The sequence below is a fragment of the Beta vulgaris genome, chromosome 5, assembly GCF_026745355.1.
Source record: "Beta vulgaris subsp. vulgaris cultivar EL10 chromosome 5, EL10.2, whole genome shotgun sequence".
In the NCBI taxonomy this organism is placed as follows: Eukaryota; Viridiplantae; Streptophyta; class Magnoliopsida; order Caryophyllales; family Amaranthaceae; genus Beta; species Beta vulgaris.
The window spans coordinates 11,941,321-11,962,506 of NC_079206.1; the positions used below are offsets into that span (position 1 = coordinate 11,941,321).

At 35.6% G+C, this 21,186-nt stretch overlaps 3 protein-coding genes across 3 annotated transcripts; 1 reads left to right on the forward strand and 2 right to left on the reverse strand.

Moving 5' to 3' along the window:
* Positions 1–1,679: 1,679 nt before the first annotated feature.
* LOC104892807 (ras-related protein RABD2c) lies at positions 1,680–5,463 on the reverse strand. Its single transcript, XM_010678812.3, has 8 exons — positions 5,307–5,463; positions 4,149–4,221; positions 3,181–3,228; positions 3,017–3,064; positions 2,650–2,721; positions 2,392–2,547; positions 2,050–2,153; positions 1,680–1,930 (listed from the first exon to the last, which is right to left on the reverse strand). Exons 1-8 carry the CDS (start codon positions 5,318–5,320, stop codon positions 1,837–1,839), a joined length of 609 nt encoding a protein of 202 aa, XP_010677114.1. The 5' UTR covers positions 5,321–5,463; the 3' UTR covers positions 1,680–1,836.
* A 2,352-nt stretch (positions 5,464–7,815) lies between these two features.
* Positions 7,816–10,048, forward strand: LOC104892809 (hypothetical protein). The gene is made up of 2 exons (XM_010678815.3): positions 7,816–8,228; positions 9,568–10,048. The coding sequence occupies exons 1-2, from the start codon at positions 7,967–7,969 to the stop codon at positions 9,741–9,743; spliced, it is 438 nt and encodes a 145-aa protein (XP_010677117.2). The 5' UTR covers positions 7,816–7,966; the 3' UTR covers positions 9,744–10,048.
* On the reverse strand, positions 9,977–19,250 carry LOC104892808 (monooxygenase 3). The gene is made up of 6 exons (XM_010678814.4): positions 18,945–19,250; positions 14,854–15,000; positions 11,791–11,856; positions 11,529–11,694; positions 10,998–11,226; positions 9,977–10,617 (listed from the first exon to the last, which is right to left on the reverse strand). Exons 1-6 carry the CDS (start codon positions 19,175–19,177, stop codon positions 10,112–10,114), a joined length of 1,347 nt encoding a protein of 448 aa, XP_010677116.2. The 5' UTR covers positions 19,178–19,250; the 3' UTR covers positions 9,977–10,111.
* Positions 19,251–21,186: the final 1,936 nt, after the last annotated feature.

The window sequence follows — 21,186 nt, forward strand, 5'->3', positions numbered from 1 at the left end:
ACCACCACCATCTTCTTCTCCACGGCACCACCACCACACCTTCTTCTACATGGCACCACCACCACTACCATCTTCTTTTCCACGGCAAAATTGTTCTAATCGAATTTTGACCTTCTGAGATTCTTAGTTCAAATTTATTCGAAATGGAAAGAGATTTTATGGGTTTGATTCCTAAATCTTCATCATCAACTGTGAATTTTTTTCACGGCACCACCATCAATTTTTTTTTCTTTTCCACCGTCTCCTCCTCTCTGTTCTATTCCTTTTTCTGAATTTTTTTTAAAAAAAATAGGTAGGCGTCCACCATGGACGCCCCACCACCGGTGGAGGCGTCCATGGCAGGCGCTCCACCACATGGTGAGGCGCCTGCCATGGACGCCTCCACCGGTGGTGGGGCGTCCATGGTGGACGCCTACCTGTTTTTTTTTTTTAAAAAAAATTCAGAAAAAAATGGGGCCCCCACCAAGGACGCCCCACCACCGGTGGAGGAGTCCTCGACAGGCGCTCCACCACATGGTGGAGCACCTGCCGAGGACGCCTCCACCGGTGGTGGGGCGTCCTTGGTGGGCGCCCCATTTTTTTTTTTTAAAAAAATAAAATTTAGCGGCAGGAGTGCTTGCTGCCTTTTACGGATGCTTTGACCATCATTTCCTCCTCTGGCTTCTGTTGACTAGGAATCTCACCAACATGAATAATGACTGGCTTGAGTTCTTCATGGTGAGGATGAACCTGGAAAAGGGATAGGTGATCCCAGTTCATCACTTTGAAATTCTACCAATGTACAGTATCCATCTTGTGATGATAATGCTAGATACTTGCCATCTGGCGACCTATTGAAGCAAAATGTTACAGGCTTGCATAAAATAAAAACAACAGTACAATGCAATATCTGTTATGGCTGCATAATGGAGACCAGCCAAAATTGTCGTGGAGAAGAATAAGATGGTGGTGGTGGTGGTGGTAACTTTTGAAATTGGAGAAGGTGGGGTTGGGGAAATGAGTCAAAGGGGAGGAGAGAGAAAAGAAATGTAAAGGTATAAATACGGTATAAAAATACCGTATTTAGGGCGTTAGTAGGAAAATTTAGGGCGTTGTTTAGCAAAGCCCTAATAATATGATGGTATTGTATGATCCCCTCCTAACTCCTAAAAGGTCCTATAGAATAATATGCCTTAAAGTACTACTTTGTCTTGCAACTTGCAAGTTTAAGGTAAGATGAAGGTATCTGTCAAGTTAATGGGAGAATTTGGGTTTTTTCACATTACGAAGGATAAGAATCGAAACTTGCAAGTTTAAGGTAAGATGAAGGTATCTGTCAAGTTAATGGGAGAATTTGGGTTTTTTCACATTACGAAGGATAAGAATCGAAACTTGCAAGTTTAAGGTAAGATGAAGGTATCTGTCAAGTTAATGGGAGAATTTGGGTTTTTTCACATTACGAAGGATAAGAATCGAAACCCTTCACAGGAATAGAAGGGACTTCACTCAACTAGTTGTATCTTAAATCTTAGACTTGCAGATGACCTTAAGTCATGGGAGACTATAATATCCTGGGACTTCAACCAACTAGTTGTATCCTCTTCGTGATAAGGTTTGCTAAGACTCTACACCTGCGTAGTGTTAAGCAATGAAAATTGCATTTCCAAATATATTTACATATGTTTGCTAAAAAAAACGAATGATTAATAAAAGAATTGATAGATAGTCAAATGAGTGAAACAACTGGAGAAATCTTATACTTTCTCAGCAATATTGCGTTCACAGAGAAGTGAGAACTACGTATACAACAAAAGAGCTACTTTATAACCACTTCAGAGACGATTACACTAGGCGTCTTCACGATGAGCAGCAACCAGCCTTCTGATTCAATGGCTGTCCTTTCAGTTGAACTGTCGGCGCCCTCGCATTCAGAGCAGGTTGACTAGCCATTCTACAATTGGAAAGGAAAATACTCGATGAAATACTGGTGTAACCATAGATTTTGAAAAAAAAGAAACAAACATAACCTGAAATTGCAAACAAGATCTCAGTTCCAGTAACAACAATTACCTATTCTTAATTGCGCCAGTCATAGCCATGAAAGCTTGTTCCACATTGGTAGCACTTTTTGCACTAGTTTCCATAAAGGGAATTCCAATTTCATCTGCGAATGCCTGTGCAAACACAAGCATAAGTATATATAGCCAGAGTGAAAAAAAATCAAGAACTACCAAAAAGAAGCGTATTAAAGAGTTTTCTTAGGAGAACCCAATAGAATTACCCTCCTTACTAGTTTCATAAGATAAATCTACAACTAGAGCGTGAAAATCAAGAAAAAAAAATAGAAAGATGCAAATTCATGAGCTTTTTCTTAAAAACATGTAGTGGATCAAAATTCCAGTAATTACTCACCTTACCGGTCTCGTATGAGACAACTTTGTTCGCTGTTAGGTCACACTTGTTTCCAACTAGAAGTTTGTTTACATTATCACTAGCATAACGGTCAATCTCGTTCAACCATTGCTTCACATTGTCAAAGCTCTCTTGGTCAGTCACATCATAAACTACCTGCATTAGCATGCAGCTAATATATTAGCAAGAAACAAAATAAAGATATGATATTACAACTCAATACAGATAATACACGGTACCAGTATTTATGCAACTTACAATGATCCCATGAGCACCTCGATAGTAGCTGCTAGTTATAGTTCTGAAACGTTCCTGCCCTGCTGTATCCCACTGCAACCACAACAAGAAGGATTGATTACAACTTCCAAGTTATATAGACCCCTCTCAAGTGCACAAAACTCCATGAAATCCTCACAATTTTTGTTCCCCTAAATAACTCATCTATGGGTGGATTGATTTGAGATGTTTATATAAAGAGGATTGACTTGTGATGTCACGAGCATGAGATATCATATATATTGGAGCTGCATTTTTAGGTCCTGCTGCTGCTATTGCAGCATTATCTCCTATCTCTGGCTTTGGATTCAGATATGCTAATCTAAACTTAATGTCGCAAGATACTTACAATTTGGAGCTTGACGCTCTTCCCATCTTGTTCAACAGTACGGATTTTCTGAAGATAAACACCATGGACATTGCATGAGGTACGAGAACATTAAAGAATGAAACAACCCCATTTATAGGGAAGGGGCGGGGGAAAACTAAAAAAAGTCAAAGTTAGAAACTTACAAAGTCAACTCCAATGGTGCTGATGTAGCTCTCAAGATAGGCATCGTCCTGTTTTCATAAAGCCATAACATGACGGGCAAAATGTAATTTAGGTGACGTTCATAGAGCCCAATGGCCAATACACTCACCTTTAATGTGCAGAAAAGTAGTTATGGAAGCATGGCAATTTTGAGGAGTAACTAGTACGGAAGTCATTTTGGAATTCATAAATGATTAAAAGAAGAGAGCATAATTTAATCCTACTGAACTCAGAAAATACACGACATGAGTGGCCCTACAGAGATACAAAATGTTTCTAGCTTTTAATCGGTCAGAGTTTTCATAGAATCTTATAACAAAAGCTAATTGACTCCCTTGTAAGTTGTGACAGCCTCTAACAAAATTAACATGTTTGCACAGAGCCACAGACTATTCTCCTAAATAATTATGCTACAGCAATCAGGTATTGCTTATATGACTACAGATAACATTAATTGAAAGCCACAACTTGAAGACAACAGCTATAGGGGAATGAACAACCATCTTTATCTTGACTAATCCCTCAAATGTAAGTTCACAATAAATAACCCTATGTTTCTTATTCCAACCTTGGTGTTAGGAAGAATGGTCATATGTCTATGAGGTAAATGACAGATCCAACTGAGCTAAAATCAGAACAAGAACTTGTGCCTTGAGTATTGATAAAAAATCTCACAGGCCAGGATCGTTTCCACATTTGTTTACACCAGAAAAACACATCTCATTCTCCAGCGGAGAGTGAAAAACTTCAAAAATGAGTTTTAAAAGAAATTTCACACCGAATATATTACCCTGCTGAAAGTTCACTCCATAACCCAAAAGAGAGAAAAGTTTGTAAAAAACCATCAAAGCCAAGTAATTGGCTCATCCACATGCTACTGAAGGAAGATTTAATCAAATGAACGATTAAATTGCAAAAATATTTAGAATCAAAAGGCTCAGAAACTCACAGCAAACCTCAACAGAAGACATGACTTGCCAACACCAGAATCCCCAATGAGCAAAAGTTTGAACAAGTAATCACTGCATAAAAATAACAAAATAAATTCATCATCGGACTTGGTAAAGTTTCAACAATATCAACATTTTTGGAAAATTTTTCCAACAAACCACAATGACAGGGAAACAAGGTTCAGACAGAACAAACTAATCAGCAATGCTAATCTTCACCACGCAAATCATTACAGATTTAAGCTGATGTAGCCTTAGTATTACCTATATGTCATGCACATCTAATTCCATCATACAAACATGTTAAATAGTTCCTTCAAGTCTAGCAGTCAGTATCCGAGAATAACATGCTTTCCCTGATCTCAAAATGTCTCATCAATTCATCTAAAGCCTAAGTAGCTTAGCTTGAAGATGACAATAATATCTATCTTGTATCAAATTAATGACATGATGGCAGCTAAGGTAATAACAACCATCCCACTTTGACAGCACAATAATCAAACTCATCCACTCGAATTACCGCCATTTTCCATCTTCAGACAAAATCAATCACATAGAGAAAAAAGAAAAAGACTAAATACAAAGATCAGCTGAATCAGCAATAAATAAGATTACAGCAATGCTTAGAGAAAACTGACATACTAAGTCATAACATATCAAATTGTATGTTCCAAAGCATGTACCACGACACGCTGCAAGATTAACTAAATTGCTCTTCTGATAATTGCATTGCATAGAAATTATGTAACAAACCATAAGATTAACATATGTATAATCCTCCTACCAGTATAACATCAAAGAGGTTAATTTCATGAAACCCAGAATTGAAAAATGAAGCATTTATCTAGACATATACGAGTATTAATGATCTAAACAATTCACAATCTGAAATTTATACTTTACGTAATTCACGATTCAGATATATATCTCAAAATTGAATGAATTGAAGCAATGCTACAAGATTAACCTAAATTTGTAATGAAAACAACTTTAACAAATCCATATGAAATTAAAGCCCCAATTTCTGACTAGATCTGTGAGTGATTGAATCGAAAGATAAGAATTTGAAGCAACATGATCAATTTTATAGAATTGATCCAAAAAGAATTTACATATCTTAACATAATCGAGAGATCATAAAATGTATTGATACTTACTATTCAGAATTCATGACTGAAATTAATGGCGTTGATTGAAGAAAGATGAAAGAAAAAAGAAGAAAAAAAAGTGTTAATTAGAGAGAGAAAATGATGAAAATGATGGAGTTATAATTGAAAGTGGTTCAAAGTTCCAATTTGAACCGAAAGTGTCGGCATTTTATATGGAGAAAGAGAGAGAGAGGGGGAATGACGTCGGAAGGGGGAATTGTCACGTGGCACAGCTCGTGGTTGAAAATGTTTGTATTTTTAATGATGTGTGATGGAGTGTTCATTTAATGTGCCAATTTTTTTGGAGGGAATTTGGGTTCTTCATGGACCATTAGTCCAATAGACCAATACCATGATTCCATGAATCCTAGAAAAGTTGGTCCCCTTTCCTATGTGTATATATGTATATATTTCCTTGCACCAAAAACAAAAATGTATATATTTCCTCTATTTTATTTGAAATGAAATATTAGGTAAAATAATACTATCCATTGATCAATTTTGATTCTAATTTATCGTCATTATATAATGAAAAACATAGTCAAATGAAATCTTGTTAAATTCATCTCGATTCATACTATCAAATGATAATTTTTTACATTTTTTATGTATGCACAACTAAAGATATTAATGATTAAAGAAATGTGATCTATTGTGTGAAAAAACAAACGTTTCATTTAGAACAGAACGGAAGATTTGAGCCTGTTCGATATATTGTTTTGTGTAAATATTTTTATATAATTAACTTATATATATATCATTATTTTTTTAATCGCACCATTTGGTACTATTTATCAACCAATTTTGTCAATCTATCTTGCATCATCATGTAAGTAAAAATATAGTCAAATGAAATATTATTAGGTTTGTTTCAATACGAGGATTTCAAATATCAAACTTTATAATTTTTACTTATATACAATTAGAAATATTAACTTTTTGTGAAGCGTTTAGGCACAATATCTATGTTAATGTATATATTAATAAAAACTTGGAAATATTAAAATGATGTATGTAGATGCAACACCGAAATTTAGATTTTGATTAAAGATTAATACTATTACTTCTATTGCCTTTGATTTTGTTATTATCATATAAAAAATTATTAAATTTCACGAATGATTATAACTATGATTATAAATTAATTATAAAATTCTAACGCTTCGCTATGTAGGCAAGTTGGTTGAGAGTATGAAATTGAGATCGAAAAAAATCTATGTTAATTTTTTTAGTACCCTATTACTCACATTCGTAAGATCCAATAAATATCCGATTTGTGGGCACCCAAATGTTTATAGGTTAGATCATAGTCCCATTATCAACTAACCGTCAAAGAAAATATGTTGTTTGGAACACCTCTATGTAATTATAGTATAACTATAATAATATGAGTCTCATTTTAAAGTACATTTCCAGCTAGATTTAATAATGAGCCATTATAATTTTCTAAATTATACAATTGAAGTTATAGTTAACTTATATAATATAATAGTCCCTTGTAAGTTAGGTAATGAGAATCAAACTCTATCTTTTAGTTATCCAGAACTCTAATTATTCATTTTATTCCAAAATTATAATATGAAATATGTATAGCGACATTTACTATTCTCGCCTATGCTCTACATTTGCGGCTTTAATGAGTTTCTTGACTCAATCCCTTCTACTCCCTCGGTTCCATAATACACTTTATGTTTCTTTTCTAGAGGAATTAAGATAAGGAGAATATAAAATAATAAACAATTATTGTTATGTGGAAATAATTAATGTTAGGAGAGAGGGTAAAGAGCACAAAACATTAAGTGTAAAAATTCAACTTTGGGCTGAATAACACAGAAAAAACTAGTTCCAAGAGGTAATTAAATGATTGGGGCATTTTCAAGGTAAATCAAGAATAATTGTGGAATTAAAAAAGAAAATGGAAAAAACATTTTCGGATAACTAAAATGAACTACATAGGCCGTATTTGACCGAAAGAGTTTAGAGTTTGCTGTTAGAGTTTTAACTTTTTGTTTAGCAAATTTGACAACTTTTTTTTTTTATAATTGTATTTGGTAACAATTATGTGATTGCTAAAAGTGTATTGCCATTTGTTTGAGTAAAATGACATTTATAGATATTTTAATAATACAATGTTAATAGTATCATTAGAGGCAAAAAAATCATTGGACATATTTGTATCTAATTCTCTAAAAAAAAAAGCTCCTGTTAGGAGTTTTTTTTTTATTTTGAGAGTTTTCATTCTAAAAATCTCTCGAAAATTTAATTTACCAAACACCCCTTTTAGAGTTTTTGACTAGTCAAAACTCTAAAAGTGATCCAAAGTTTTAAAAGTGATCCAAAACTCTAATTGTCAAATACCACATAAACTATATTATAGGACAAAGGGGCTATGTTTCAATCATTTTCTAAAATGTTTATTATGTTACTTTCCAGATAATAAATTATTATTTGAGGATTAATTTTGATGGACCAAAATATATTTTGGGCTTCTCCCAAAAACTAACAAAAGCTCAAACAAAAAGAAGGAAGAGTTAAAAAGGTGTCCAAATTCAAGAACCAAACATCCCTTTCCCTGCCCCCTCCCACTCATTTTTCTTCCAAAAAATCTTCAACATAAAAGCATTACTTTTGCTCAAATCTTCCAAAACACCACAAAAAAAATAAAAAAGATGCATAGATCTTCAAGTAACACAAGAGTGGCAGATGATTTTTACAGAAATTCATCATCTTTTTTCTCTTCTCCTGCATCTACTGATGGTGAAAACATTGCCAATAATGCAAATACAAATGGAAATCTTCCGATGTATAGCCCTGGATCTCACCCTGCTAAAAAGGAAAAATCTCGTCTTAGATCCGCTGAAAATGCCATTCATCTCATTCCTCTTGTTCTTGTTCTTTGCGCTGTTATCCTCTGGTTTTTCTCCAACCCTGGTTAGAACTTTTTTTCTTCTTGCAAAATTTCCATTTTTTAAATACCCTTTTGTTTCTATTTTTCTGGGTTTTCATTGATATTGCTTCATTATTTGTAATTATGTTTTAATTTTTGACTTCCATTGATTTGTTGTTATTCATTGGGAGTTTTTGATTGGAAGCTTTGGAATGCATATTTTCAATGTAATTATTGTAAATATCTATCAAATTATTGTTTGTTAAAGGGTGTGCAATTTGTTTTCCATGAAGTAGTTCGTCAATTGATTGATTTAATAATTGTGGAATTCTCGTGATTGTTTACTAGAGTCAATGATAATCTTGTTTGATGGTAGAATTATTAATTTCTTAATAGGTGAACATAGTCTTATTCTTTCACTTTCATCTCGTAGGAATGTTGCTATCAATAGTTTTTTTTGAAACACATAGAATTATCTAGTTTTCTTTTTCTTATTAACAATTTTTTTTCCTATAACCTTTGTTAATTGGGGTGTGTTGCCATATTGGTTGCATATAGTCTTCGTTTGGTTGGACGTAAAACATTTTCAATGTAAAACATTTTACAATGGAAAATTCAAATGCGAAGCTAATTTTTCTTTGTTTGGTTCAATGTAAAAAAAGTTACGGAAAAGAGAAAAATGGAAGGGGAAGGGAGAGGATGGATAAGAGGAGAGTAAAAGGTTGCTAAGGAAGAGGAGGGAAAATGTGTTTTCTTTTTTTTTTTTTAACGAAAATGATTTTCACTTGTAACTCCCTTGATGGAAAATTTGTTTTGCGCCCTTTACCAAACCAAACAACGGAAAATGAGAGAAAAAGGAAAACTCATTTTCATGGAAAGTGTTTTACACCCTACCAAAGGGAGTGTTAATCGCAGTCGTCGAAAATCTAGAGATCACATTCTTGTTTAAACTGGACTTGATCCATGGTTGTGGTGAATTGGTAATGAATATGCATATGTTTACAAGAAAATTTCTCCAAGAATGTCATATATATAGAGAGAGAACTTACCCTCTCAAGTGTTTTTGAGGCGATGATTGCTTGTAAGCAACAGTGATCTCCAAGGTCTGAGGAATATATGGATTCAGAATTCATTGTATTACCACCTGCCATTCGTATCGACATGATTGTTTGTTTTTGTGACAAAATTGCCATCCAATATGAGTGTAATCATCTATCATTTGCTCAACTAATAATATCCTGCTAGACCAAATAGTCTCATTGAATAATTGACTAACTCTTAGCACTGGCGACTCGCTGTTCTTTACCCAGTACGTGTTAGTGACACTTTAGCCTCTTGAATTAATGTGGTAATGGATCTGCCATTTCTTTTGTGAAATTGCAGTTGAAGTTGTGAGTGTCAAGCCTGGTTCGGTTGGTGCAAAGATTGAAGGTTTGCACGAGGCTGTTGGTGTTGATGGCACTCAAAACCGAGTGCACTTGGAGCTTGAAGATCACGATTTATTGCATCATCATCAGCGCCAGCAGCACCAAACTGTTGAGAAGAAGCGCCTAATATGAATGGAGACATCTGAATCTTTTGGCAATTTTCTAACTCATGAAGATGAAGAGAACCAGCTTAACCTCTGTTTTGAAGGATAGTCTAGAGAAATGCAGTATGTAGACAGTAGACTCAATTACTTTAGATGAGGGAGTGTTTGTCATCATCTGTATTGCAGCTGAGAATGTAGGTTAATATACATATATAGATGACAAAAAAAAACTGTATAAAATATGTGACAAAAACAGCTTGATTGCGACTGTAATAAGAATAAGATAGTTATATATGCATGTCTAATATAATTTGTGAGTATATATCTTGACTATATCCCTTTTTCTCCTCCAAAATACAGTTGGAGACTGTTAAATCTATATGAGTATCGTCACCTTTACAGAGATTCACAAGCGAAATTTGTATGCTCCAGCAGAGGTCCTATCTGAGCTACCTTAGGTATGACAAAGCCATTCCTCACAGCACAAACCAATGGGTTCTCCCACTGGAGGAGTCCGCCAACAAAGTTTGCCCGGATTGTTAAGGGAAATACACGGGTCCACCTCTCATCGCCGTATGATCTCATCGCATCCTCGATTGACCCTTGACCGTTTCTCATTGCTCCTGAGAGCTTCTTTGCCAAGACAACTGCATCCTCCAAGGCACAACATCCACCTTGTCCGAGGTTGGGAGTCATTGGGTGCCAGGCATCTCCAGCTAGTACTACGCCTCCTTTTGAGACAGGAGGAGTTAGAGCGGGCCATAGCCACCGGTCCCCAAGAGCTGATCTTATGATCGTGTCCTCAGGTGTAAGATCTATGGTGTTCAGCAATTCGGAAGGCCAGTTTTTGACTAAATCAAGTGCTTCTCTCTTCACCTCCAGTGGATTAGAAACCTTAGGACCTAAAAATATATAGAAACAAAATCAACAACAATTGCATGTGAGATAGAAATCATCATCTATTATTCATACCAATTGCATCAAAATACCCTGTTTTCATTTAACGCCCATTTGCTTTAGGATTATATCTAAACAATCTACCTCCCATCCTCTTTATTTTTTTTCCTTTTTAATAGGATATTAGTTTAAGTAGAGCCCTTTCAAAAAAGAAATTTAAGTAGAGCTTTCACGAGGGACAATTTTGTCTTTTCAACAGAATAGTGCTTGCAGGTAGTATATTGTGGAACGAAAGGCAACATATGGGTAGTTTTATGAGAAGTTGATTAAAACTGGGTGGTTTAATGCAATATAACTAATTCTGTAAATCTGTAATTTGCTAGACCTGGAGAGCTTCTGTTGTAGCAGATGAACCAATAGACTTTGGTTGGCGAAACAGGAACAAATCCAGCTCTTATTCCTCTTCCATAGATGTAACTCACTTGTGGTTGATGAGGCTGCCCTTCATTATATACTGCCATCCCCCGGATAGCACAATGGCCTGCATACTTAGGCTCTGGAAAACCCATCCACTGAGCTAATTGAGACCGGATTCCATCACATCCTATTACAATCTGTGTAACATCATACCAGTAATTAAATGGAGTGAACATTTGAAGCACACATTATTCACAGCAAATCCAATTTACATCAGGTGTATGGCCCACAGCAGGTTTACTAGTATATATCGTGTACTGCGCGTGTATAGTATACAACAGGTTTAACCACTTCAAATAACATAAAAGACAATTACGTGTGAGAGTGATCTTTTTGTAATTTGGGAATTCCAAGTGCTGAACCTCTGTTGTATACAATACAGCCGTTTTGACACAAGGTTTCGTGTAGTAGCATATACTGATAAGTGATAACTAACAACCTTGGCTGATAATTTAGCTCCATTAGTCAACTCTAGTTTGGTTTCCCCTGTTCCTTGATCTGTTTGAATCTTAGCCAACTTGGACGAGAAATGCACAGAATTCGGGGGTAGTTCATCAGCAAGAGTCCGGAGAAGAACTCCCCTCTCTACTGCACGTACCTCTTGACTATATCATATGTATTTTAACAAAAACTGAGAGAGTAATCCCGAGGGAAAAATTGTAATGCATAAAACATTACATAAATCTGTGAGCTGATCTGACCTGGGATCCACATCTTTGAACACGAAAGACCGGAGCTCTTTCCCTTCATCTGATTTTATTGACAACCTGTGCAGATGATATTATGAACAAATTCAGCTTTGAAAGATGATTTTAAGCACAAATTTATTGTGTTTACAGGAATATGTCGCTGAATTTTCTGTCTCAGTCAAAGACAAATTAGTGATTTAGAGATAACCCATCATTTGATTCCTTCGCGATTTTCTCTCTAATGAAAGATCTTTAGTAGCTTAAATGCAAAATATTATCTTTAACTCTTAGCATGTACACAATTTCTACAACTTTTTCCAACAATGTAAACAACACATTTGAACCTAAACTATACCTTTGAACCATTCCACTTGTCTCTTTTTATATTAAAGATCAAACTCGCCTTAGCTTAGAAGGCAAAATTGTTGTAACGTGGCCACGTGGGTGAAATGAAGGAATCCCTTCAGAGCCTAAGGTCAATAAGGGGATTCCCCTTAGGGGGGTGTCGTCCACACTGGCCGCACTAGACAGCAAGCAAGGATACGATACAAAATACACGGTATAGGTTGGGAGCAAGTGCATACGACAGTGGATATGCAAGTGACCGACCATAAAGGTTGGGAGCATGGCCCTGTTGAGAGAGGGGGATGGAGCCTAGCAAGCTAACCATATTGGTTCGGGTGCTGTAATCAGTCACCTTCATCTAAAGAGACTTATTTTTGAGATAGCTCCAATTAACCCATTTTGGGGACGTTTTTAGACTTTTTCAGACTGGACGACGTTTTTAACCTGTGACCTCCTAAGGGATTGTGATACCTTGGAATGACTGTTGTATGATTCGAAACCCCTTTGTTGCCATCGTATGCCTCAGATTGGCTTGCTTTCCACAACTCCCTCTATATGCCCTCAAATGGCTCTCGAGGGTACTATATATCAGTTCTAAGACATGAAAATACCTTCAAATAACCCCTGGATACACGGGAATTGTTGTCCGGGCCTCAAGAATTACCGAGAGCGTGCATTAGATAACCTTCAATTTTTCCTGTTTCTAGGCTGTTTACGGACTTATCTAACGCGACGAAGTTTTTCATATGGGGGATGACTCTCAGATGTTTTGGACCCCTTTCTTTGCATCCATATGCCTCCATTGGCTTGCTTTGCACCACCCCGTAATGGCTCTGAAGGCTACTATTGTATGTCTGATCCAAGTCATGGGAGTACCTTCAAAGGCCCTCCTATGGCCTGGGATTTATCCGACGAGCTATATTGCTCGGGCTTCGGGAATATCCAAAAACTTGTATAATATATAACCTTCAATTTTTGCCTGCTTCGCAGTTGTTTTCGTAGTTCTCATAACCTAGCAACGTTTTCCATACGAGGGCTTCCTAAGGGGATTGGGATGCATTAGAATGGCTCTCGAGTGCTTTGGACCCCCTCATTGCCTCCGTATGTAATCTATTGGCTTGTTTTCCAACATCCTCGCTTCAACTCGAAATGGCTCTGAAGCCCCTCGTATGCCCGTTTCAAGGCATGAAAGTGTTTCAAAGGCCATCCTATGCCTCGATGAGGCGATGATGTACTCGTGTGCTCCGTTGGTTGTACCTTAAGTGTGTATTCTAACATTCAATTTTGTCCATTTCAGGGTCCTTTCCGGATTTTTCTAGGCCTGTGGACATTTATCATCATAAGGGTTTTGGACGCATTGAGATGCCTCCTAGGTAATAAGGATGAAAATGGATGACATCCGCTTAACTCGATTTTATTAAGCGCGTGAAAACCCGAAATAAACGGATGAGAAGCGGGTGGCTAGTCAAGCGGGTGATGGATGCGGGTGAAATTTTTTTCATCCGTCACCCGCTTAACACCCACCAATCATCCATATTATCAATTACACATGTTTATTCACTTACTTTATTAAACTTTTTAGTGAAAAATTTTAATAAATATGTATCTTCTAGCATAATGTGTTGTAAAAATTGTAATATATATCTCTTCACTCGCTAACCACACGACCCTCCCATTCAACCGATGGATGATAGATGGATGGATGTGAGTGATGGCTTATGTGGGTGATGGATGGATGCTGGTCGAGAGGATGGATGCGGGTAAAGCTCCATACGCCTTCATTTTTCATCCTTCCCGGTGCTTTAAACCCTTTTGATCCGTCCGTATATCTTCCATTAGCTTGCTTTGCACCGTTCAAAACTATGTCATTTCGTATCCGATTGTCATTTAACATTCATAACTTTCCACACGTAACCTTGTGTATGTGGCTCGTCTTACCTAACGAGGCTAGTTTTCCCATACTTAGTCCACATTATCCATCGCGTTGATAAAAAGTCCTCGACACTTTAGCCTTCAAAACATTTAGGGTTCCTTACAAGCCTCTTTTAGCATAAGGGAGATGATTTTAGGGGGTATGATGGGGGATGGATGAATCGTAGGGACACATCAATGCCTAGATCATGGGAGCAAGGACACTTTGCCACTTATAATACACATTGCGTATTTAAGTCGACATAAGAACTTGTACTTCAAGGCTGCAGATCTGCTATGCTGGCTTAGTCTATGACACTTGCCCTTGGGGCTTAAAGCCCCTATTGTAGAAGGAAAATCGACCCCCAGGTTCATGCATCGCTTTTGGCCCAGATTCTGACTAAGACACATTTAGTCATAATCAAGCGCACAATATCTTTGCTCCACTAGTTTTTCATTTAAGTTCGATTACCAATTGTGGGAACCAACTATTACTCTCTTACTAATCTCAACAAGGAAACTTCAATCATTGGCCTTCCAACCAAGAATGAAAAATAGATCCACATAATACCCAACCTTGAAGTTTTACGCAAAGTGAATTAGACCCCTAACCCCTTTTTTTAAGGTGGGAGATTAAGCTCCAACTTAAATCACCCTTTGAACTGATTCGAACTTCAAAACAATATGTACTTCAGAGCAAATACATTATTCATCAGATACATGTAGCGAACAAATAGCTTTTACTGGGTGAATAATCTTCAAATTAACCAAAATACTTCTAAGACATAACATTACAAGTAAAGAATAAGAAATCATTACCCTTGAATTTCAAAAAATTGGCTCCTAAGTTCATCTCCAACACCAAGTACATCCAATACTCTCCACCCATTTTTGAAGAGAGTAAGTGATGTCCCTCCTGTTCTTAAGGAATCTGATTGCTCCAGAACCGTTGATGGTATTCCAAGCCTATCATACAACAACATTATCAAACTAACCAAGTTATAAATTCAAGTACAAAATGTTTCAGCTCCAAATATTAAGTTCTTATGTATCCAAGCGTACTAGCGTAGCACATCAAGCACATGTAGCACATCAATACAACCATATAAGAAATACATATTATTCTCTATGTTGAGAATTTACTGTTACAATGATAATCTATTGCAAAATAAATCCTATAGTGTGCATCATTCTCTCAAAGATGAAACTCTAAATTATATCTCATATTTATTCATAAAAGAACTTATAAGTCAAAAGTTGAAAATAGTACAAAAAAAATACATAGTAGGCCGGTTGCATTTACATCAAGTGACAAATCTCGTTTGGGTTTAGTGGGTGATAAGTCATTTTTATATATAGTTTTTAGGTGCATTTAGGTTGCATTTTAGAGCATTTAGTTTCATATTTAGGTTCATTGTTGCATTATATTCTTAAGTTTTTCTTTTCTACTTCTATTCGGTATGTTTTCTTGTTTTTGATGAATTTCAGGCATTGAGGACGTATTTGGAGTATGATTAGCTAAACTTGAGGATTAGGAGCACTTGGAAAGAAGCTACAATGCATAAGGATCGTTTGCATGTTTCATCGTACGAATTTGAGCGAAAACGAAGCGGAAAATCATTAGAAGAAATGTGAAAAAAGAGTCATGTCTACTCTTCTGATCATAACTTTTGATGTGCTCCATAAAATCGAGTATTTCCAGCATATTTGGAAACTAGACTTGAAGAGCTTTCCAACGATAGGTGGCACGCCCCTAGGAGACTTCTAGTCAAGGAGTTATGCCTTTCGGAAGATTGCACTGATTCTGTTGGAATCTGCCATGCGTACGGGCAAATCACTAATCCGCCTATTAATGATTTATTTAAGACTTTCATTATCTTGTAAATTACTTTCCTAGTCATATTAGGTTAAAGAATATTATTTAGATTAATTTTGATTCTTTTTCTCTCTCCTCCTCCCCTATCACGTTATTTTATTACTTCCTCCGTTTCTTTTTAAGTGACACATTTCTTGTTTTCACGTTTGCCAATGCATTATTTTAACCGTTAATATCTTCAATTATTAATAAGTAAAAATTATAAAAAGTTGATACTAAAGAAATTCACATTCAGACGAATCTAACAAGATCCCACATGACTATGTTTTTCCTAAAATGTAAATCACCAAAGCTAATTAAAGTTTAAACCCTAATTTTTATTCTTCATTAATTCATGAGTTTCTTTAGTTTCTTTCCTTGATTTCTTTAATTATGTTTTCTTTTATAGTTTTCGATTTCATTATTTATTTCATGATAGAGTAGTCTAGGGTTTGGGAATCCATGTTTATATGATATGATTATTGATTGATATTTATTCGTGGTTTGATTAGTTATTGATTTCTCTAATTGATTAGTGTTTTATTGTTAATCTTGCAATCTGATCAATTGTTTGATCAAATATTGCTAATATCAAGTCATAGATCGAGAGATAGTACTTTTTAGAGGCTTACCTACAATTAGCAAATCTGATTATGTTGAGCGACCGTACTAGCATATGTTGATTTGAGAGCGTTAGTGCCTGACCAAGGATTAACCTGTGCTCTAAATATTTGATTGATTGAACTGTGATGATATTTTGATAGTTTATAAGTATAAACATGGTGAACCATTGCCCTAGATCTTTTTAGTTTGATTTTCGTAGTTTGATTAGTTTATAACTTTAATTCAGATATTTGTGATCTTGTTTAGTTTCTCTATATCTTATAAACTAGATTAAAACGACCATCTCTCTGTGGATTCGACCCTACTTACCCTAGTACATTGTTAGAAGGTTTTGCAGGAATTATTTTTGACGGGTGTACAACAACCTATCAGTGGGTTATTTAGGGGTGTGCATTTTGGATATTCGATCCCATCCGAAATTTCAGTTCGAGAAAAATTGCGATCCTTGGATCGGATCATCGAATATCCGGAAACTAATAATAATTGAAATTTTGAAAGGAAAATTTCATGAAATAAGATTCGAATCGGATATCCAACCTTGAAAACAGATATTTCGGATTAGATATCCGAAAAATTCACATGTTTCAGATATTTTCGGAACTCAGAAAATGAAAAATTTCGATTTGTATCCAACCCAAAAATTTTCGGATATCTGAAAAATCGGATCGGATCGACCAGATCAACCAGATCGAATATTTATGAGCACCCCTAGTTATTATTACATCACCATATTATTGCTAAATTTATCCGAACTGACTTTATCTAAACCTATTGGAATTTACTAAAGCTTAGCTTATTATTTGAGTTGTTAAATTATTGAGAACTTATCAAAACTTATTGAAACTTGAGCTTATTTTATGAGTTAATAGAACTAAACTGAACATATTTAAATTTCTTATAAGTAGGAGTTTATTAAACCTGGACTTATTTTTTACGATTTTTTCACCAAATACCTCCGACAAAAAAATTTATTCTACTCCAACTTTTTTCAAAATTCACCAAATACCCTCGACTTTTAAAAAAATTCATCAGATTCCCCTGACCTTTAAAAGAATTACCCAAAATGCCCTTTTGACTAATGGACGTTAGTGCTCCGTTAACTAATCAACTCTAAAATACTCTAATTAACCCTAAAAACCTAATTAATCCTAAAAACTATAATTAACCCTAAAAACCTAAGTAACCCTAACCCAACCCCATCCCCCACCCCGTAGCCCCCACCAGCGCCTCCTTACCTACGCATCCCCCCTCCCTCACTATCGTCGACAACCTTCAATCCCCCTCCCCCATCCCCTTCAAATCCTTCCTTTTACATTTCCGAAACCGCCATTGATAGATCTGAAGAAATCCGCCATTGTCGAAGATCCAAAACATTGTGACTTTGTTCGAGGGGATGGGGGTCGGGATTGTTTGGGGGTGGGGGGCTGGGGTTGTTTGGGGGGTTGGGGGGTGGGCTGGTGGGGATGAGGTTAGGGGGGTTGGGGCTGTTGGGGCCGTTGGGGTTGGGGGTGGATTAGGGACAAAGTTAGGTTGACTTATGGTTAATGCGGGTAACTTAGGATTAATTAGATTGACTTATGACTAATTAGATTGATTTGGGGCAAACTTATAAATAAACACTAACGGAATACTAACACAATACTAATCAAAAGGCCATTGTGGGTATTTTTTGAAAAGTCAGGTATCTGGTGAATTTTTTTAAAGGTCAAGGATATTTGGTGAATTTTGAAAAAAGATGAATAAAGTTTTTTTAAGGAGTATTTGGTGAAAAAACATATTTTTTAACATATTAGAAGCTTTATTTGTAGGTTAAAACATATTAGATTATCTTATCCGAACAAATATTTTTACGACCCGTTTGGTAGTTGGTCATAAATGGTGGTAATGGGAATGAATTTGTGTGTAAATTTGTGAAAAATATCATTGTCCATTCTCATGATAATGCTAAATTATTATAAAATGTCCACTTTCCTTCTTGAATTTTAATTCCCATCCAATACCACCTACAAGGTGGTAATGAGTGGTAATGAAAATTGCTTCCCTTTAAAGACAAAAACACAAGTTTAGGGGTGAGATTGCTTGCCTATGGAGAAAAAATGTCTCCCCATAGAAATTTTAAGGGTGCTTCCCTAATAAAATTACACTTAAAATTCATTTCCAATACCAAAATTTATTAACGACTACCAAACGGGCCGTTAAAGTAAAAAGAACATAGCAGCATGATAAAAAAGACACGTACAGATATAATGGACAAAATTAATTGGGAGCATATCGGAAATCATGCTATTAGAATTTAGCCATTTAGGAGTATAATCTAACAACTGGTTACTGAATTGTTTGAACTAGTTATATAACAACTAAATTGGGAGGACAACCTGGTAGAGCCCTTCGTCTTACTACCTACAAAAATCTGGAGGGAGGTATTATGCACCTGTGAAGAGCGAGAGCGGTGGCAAGCCCAGCAATTCCAGCACCAACAATGACTACTTCTTCATTCCGGGTATCAGAATTTGAGTTTGATAGACAGAAGAATTTATGTCCATTTTGTGGTTTGTAGGGAATAAATTTGTTAGTGGGGTATAGGTATGTTACTCTTTGATGATTATATGAAGGTGAAAATAAATTTTGGGCAAGAAGAAGAGATGATAAAGTTTTTGATGACATATTTTTGAAAGTTTTTCTGAAGTGTTGTTCAGGAAGTGAAGTACTGTACGTCAAGTGCACAAAAAAGAGAGACTAAGAAAAAAGGATTCAAAACAAGTGGCTGAAAAGTAAAGATAATTGTAGAAAAAGGAAAAACCATCTGGTGTCTCTTCCACACCCACTTGCAATTAGGGGTGTCCGGGTGGCACAAACCTAATTCCGGTCAACCGGTCCAGTCCGAATTGGTTGGACCAAAATTTCTATTATTTTAGTAAAAAAAGTTTATATGTTAAAAAAAATTGAAAGGTAAAAAGTTAGAAACTTAAAAACCTACTAATTATTCTTTTAGGATTATTGTTATTAATTTTTAATATATATAATTTATAAATATATTTAAATAAATTTTTTTAAAAAATTATTGGAAAAAAAATTCCGGTCCCATAGGTCCAGAGCGGACCGGGCTAAAGGAAATCTCGGATCTGGTCCAGTCGGTTCCGGTCCGATCCTGGACTAATGCACACCCTACTTGCAATTAGTAGATGGTGGACTAGTGTCTACTATTACAATGGTAGACACGGGCTAAAACACAGCCCAAAAAATATAAAAAGTGTGAAACTAATGTACACCAACTATTCTCCAATGAACATGTGAAACTAATGTATATCAACTATTCTCCAATGAACATCGATCTCAACGATTCTCGATCCTTTGTTGACCTTTACCTTTATGTTTCTTAGTTTGTTAATGGCAAATTCTTCTTTGATCATTGTGTTTTCTTTGTATGTTCATTAGGTTGAGTGGTTGTTCATCAAATACTTCCTCTTATGCTCATCTTTTTTCCTTGTTGTTCATTATTGATTCAAATGTTCATTATTGAGTCTCGTGTGTTGTTCTTTTGTTCTACTTTCATCTTCATGCTGCTTAGTTTGTTTATTGAGAATGTTGTTTTGTTCATTGTATCATAATGCAAAACGATGCCATATAAAATGGTGCGCACCATTTAGATGGTAGACTCGTGTCTACCATCTAGTTTGCGATCCACTTGTGAGTAGTGACTATAGGGAAGCCACATGTTTAAAAAATTTCGGTGCATGTTTGGTTCTATTAATGTAAGGGTGGGGTGGGTGGCGAGCCGGACCGAAGACGAGTTAAATTATTTTAACGTATCACCCGTTTCATCCATCCACTTATGTCAATATTAATATATATTAATAAATATAAAATATTACTATATATATTACGATTAGTATTAAATTTTGGAATGTATTAAGAATTAACAATTTATATTTAGTCGCTTTATTGTTAATCGATGACTACATTTTTGTTTATTACTTTTTTAAAGTTGTTAGGTTTACAAACAACTTATTTTAGTGTTATCAATTTTTCACCCATCCCAACCGCTCTATCTGCTATTGATGGATGAGGAGGATACATGGAACTTTTAGTGGCTGGTGGTGTGAACGCGGATTGGGTTCACAGTTGCTGGGGGCGGTTGAGGTCCACCTGACCCGTCTCTGGCCTATTGCCAACCCTAGCTGCCTCCAGAATACTAGTAACTATACTTCTTACAAATTTATCACAACTAGAGTTGTGCAAAGAATAGATATTCCGATTCCGGCTCCCGGTCCAAACCTGAAATATTCCGTTTTAGACCCGTGGATTGGAATTTCTATGATTTTAGTTTAAAAAAAAAGTTTATTTGTTACAAAAAAGTTTAAGAGGTTCTATATAAAAAGAAAGTTTAAGAGGTAGAAAATAATAAAGTAAAGGAAAATTCTACATGGTAACCTCCTACTTTGAGTTTTTCTACTTGGTGGCAGGTCAAAAAAAAAAATTATACTGAGTGACCTCCTAATTTGGCTAATTATACTTAGTGACCTTAGTTCACTTAAAACCTAACTAACCCATTATTTAAAGTAAATTTACTAACCTACCCCCTGGTTAATTATCCTACTTTGGCATATTGTCTCCTTACTTGATGGTTAGTTAACATAGCCTCGCTTTTCTTCCTTGGTAATTTTTTTTCAATT

Bases quoted from the DNA above. Each gene is read 5' to 3' on its own strand.
- LOC104892807 (XM_010678812.3), bottom strand. The intron at 3,065-3,180 runs GTAAGTTTCTAA...GTTTATCTTCAG, and splicing joins GCACCATTGGAGTTGACTTT to AAAATCCGTACTGTTGAACA. The intron at 2,722-3,016 runs GTAAGTATCTTG...TTGTGGTTGCAG, and splicing joins AGAGCGTCAAGCTCCAAATT to TGGGATACAGCAGGGCAGGA.
- LOC104892809 (XM_010678815.3), top strand. From the start codon at position 7,967: ATGCATAGATCTTCAAGTAACACAAGAGTGGCAGATGATTTTTACAGA. The intron at 8,229-9,567 runs GTTAGAACTTTT...GTGAAATTGCAG, and splicing joins CTGGTTTTTCTCCAACCCTG to TTGAAGTTGTGAGTGTCAAG.
- LOC104892808 (XM_010678814.4), bottom strand. From the start codon at position 19,177: ATGTCATCAAAAACTTTATCATCTCTTCTTCTTGCCCAAAATTTATTT. The intron at 11,857-14,853 runs GTAATGATTTCT...TCATCTGCACAG, and splicing joins CAATTTTTTGAAATTCAAGG to GTTGTCAATAAAATCAGATG. The intron at 11,227-11,528 runs GTTGTTAGTTAT...GATGTTACACAG, and splicing joins GAGCTAAATTATCAGCCAAG to ATTGTAATAGGATGTGATGG.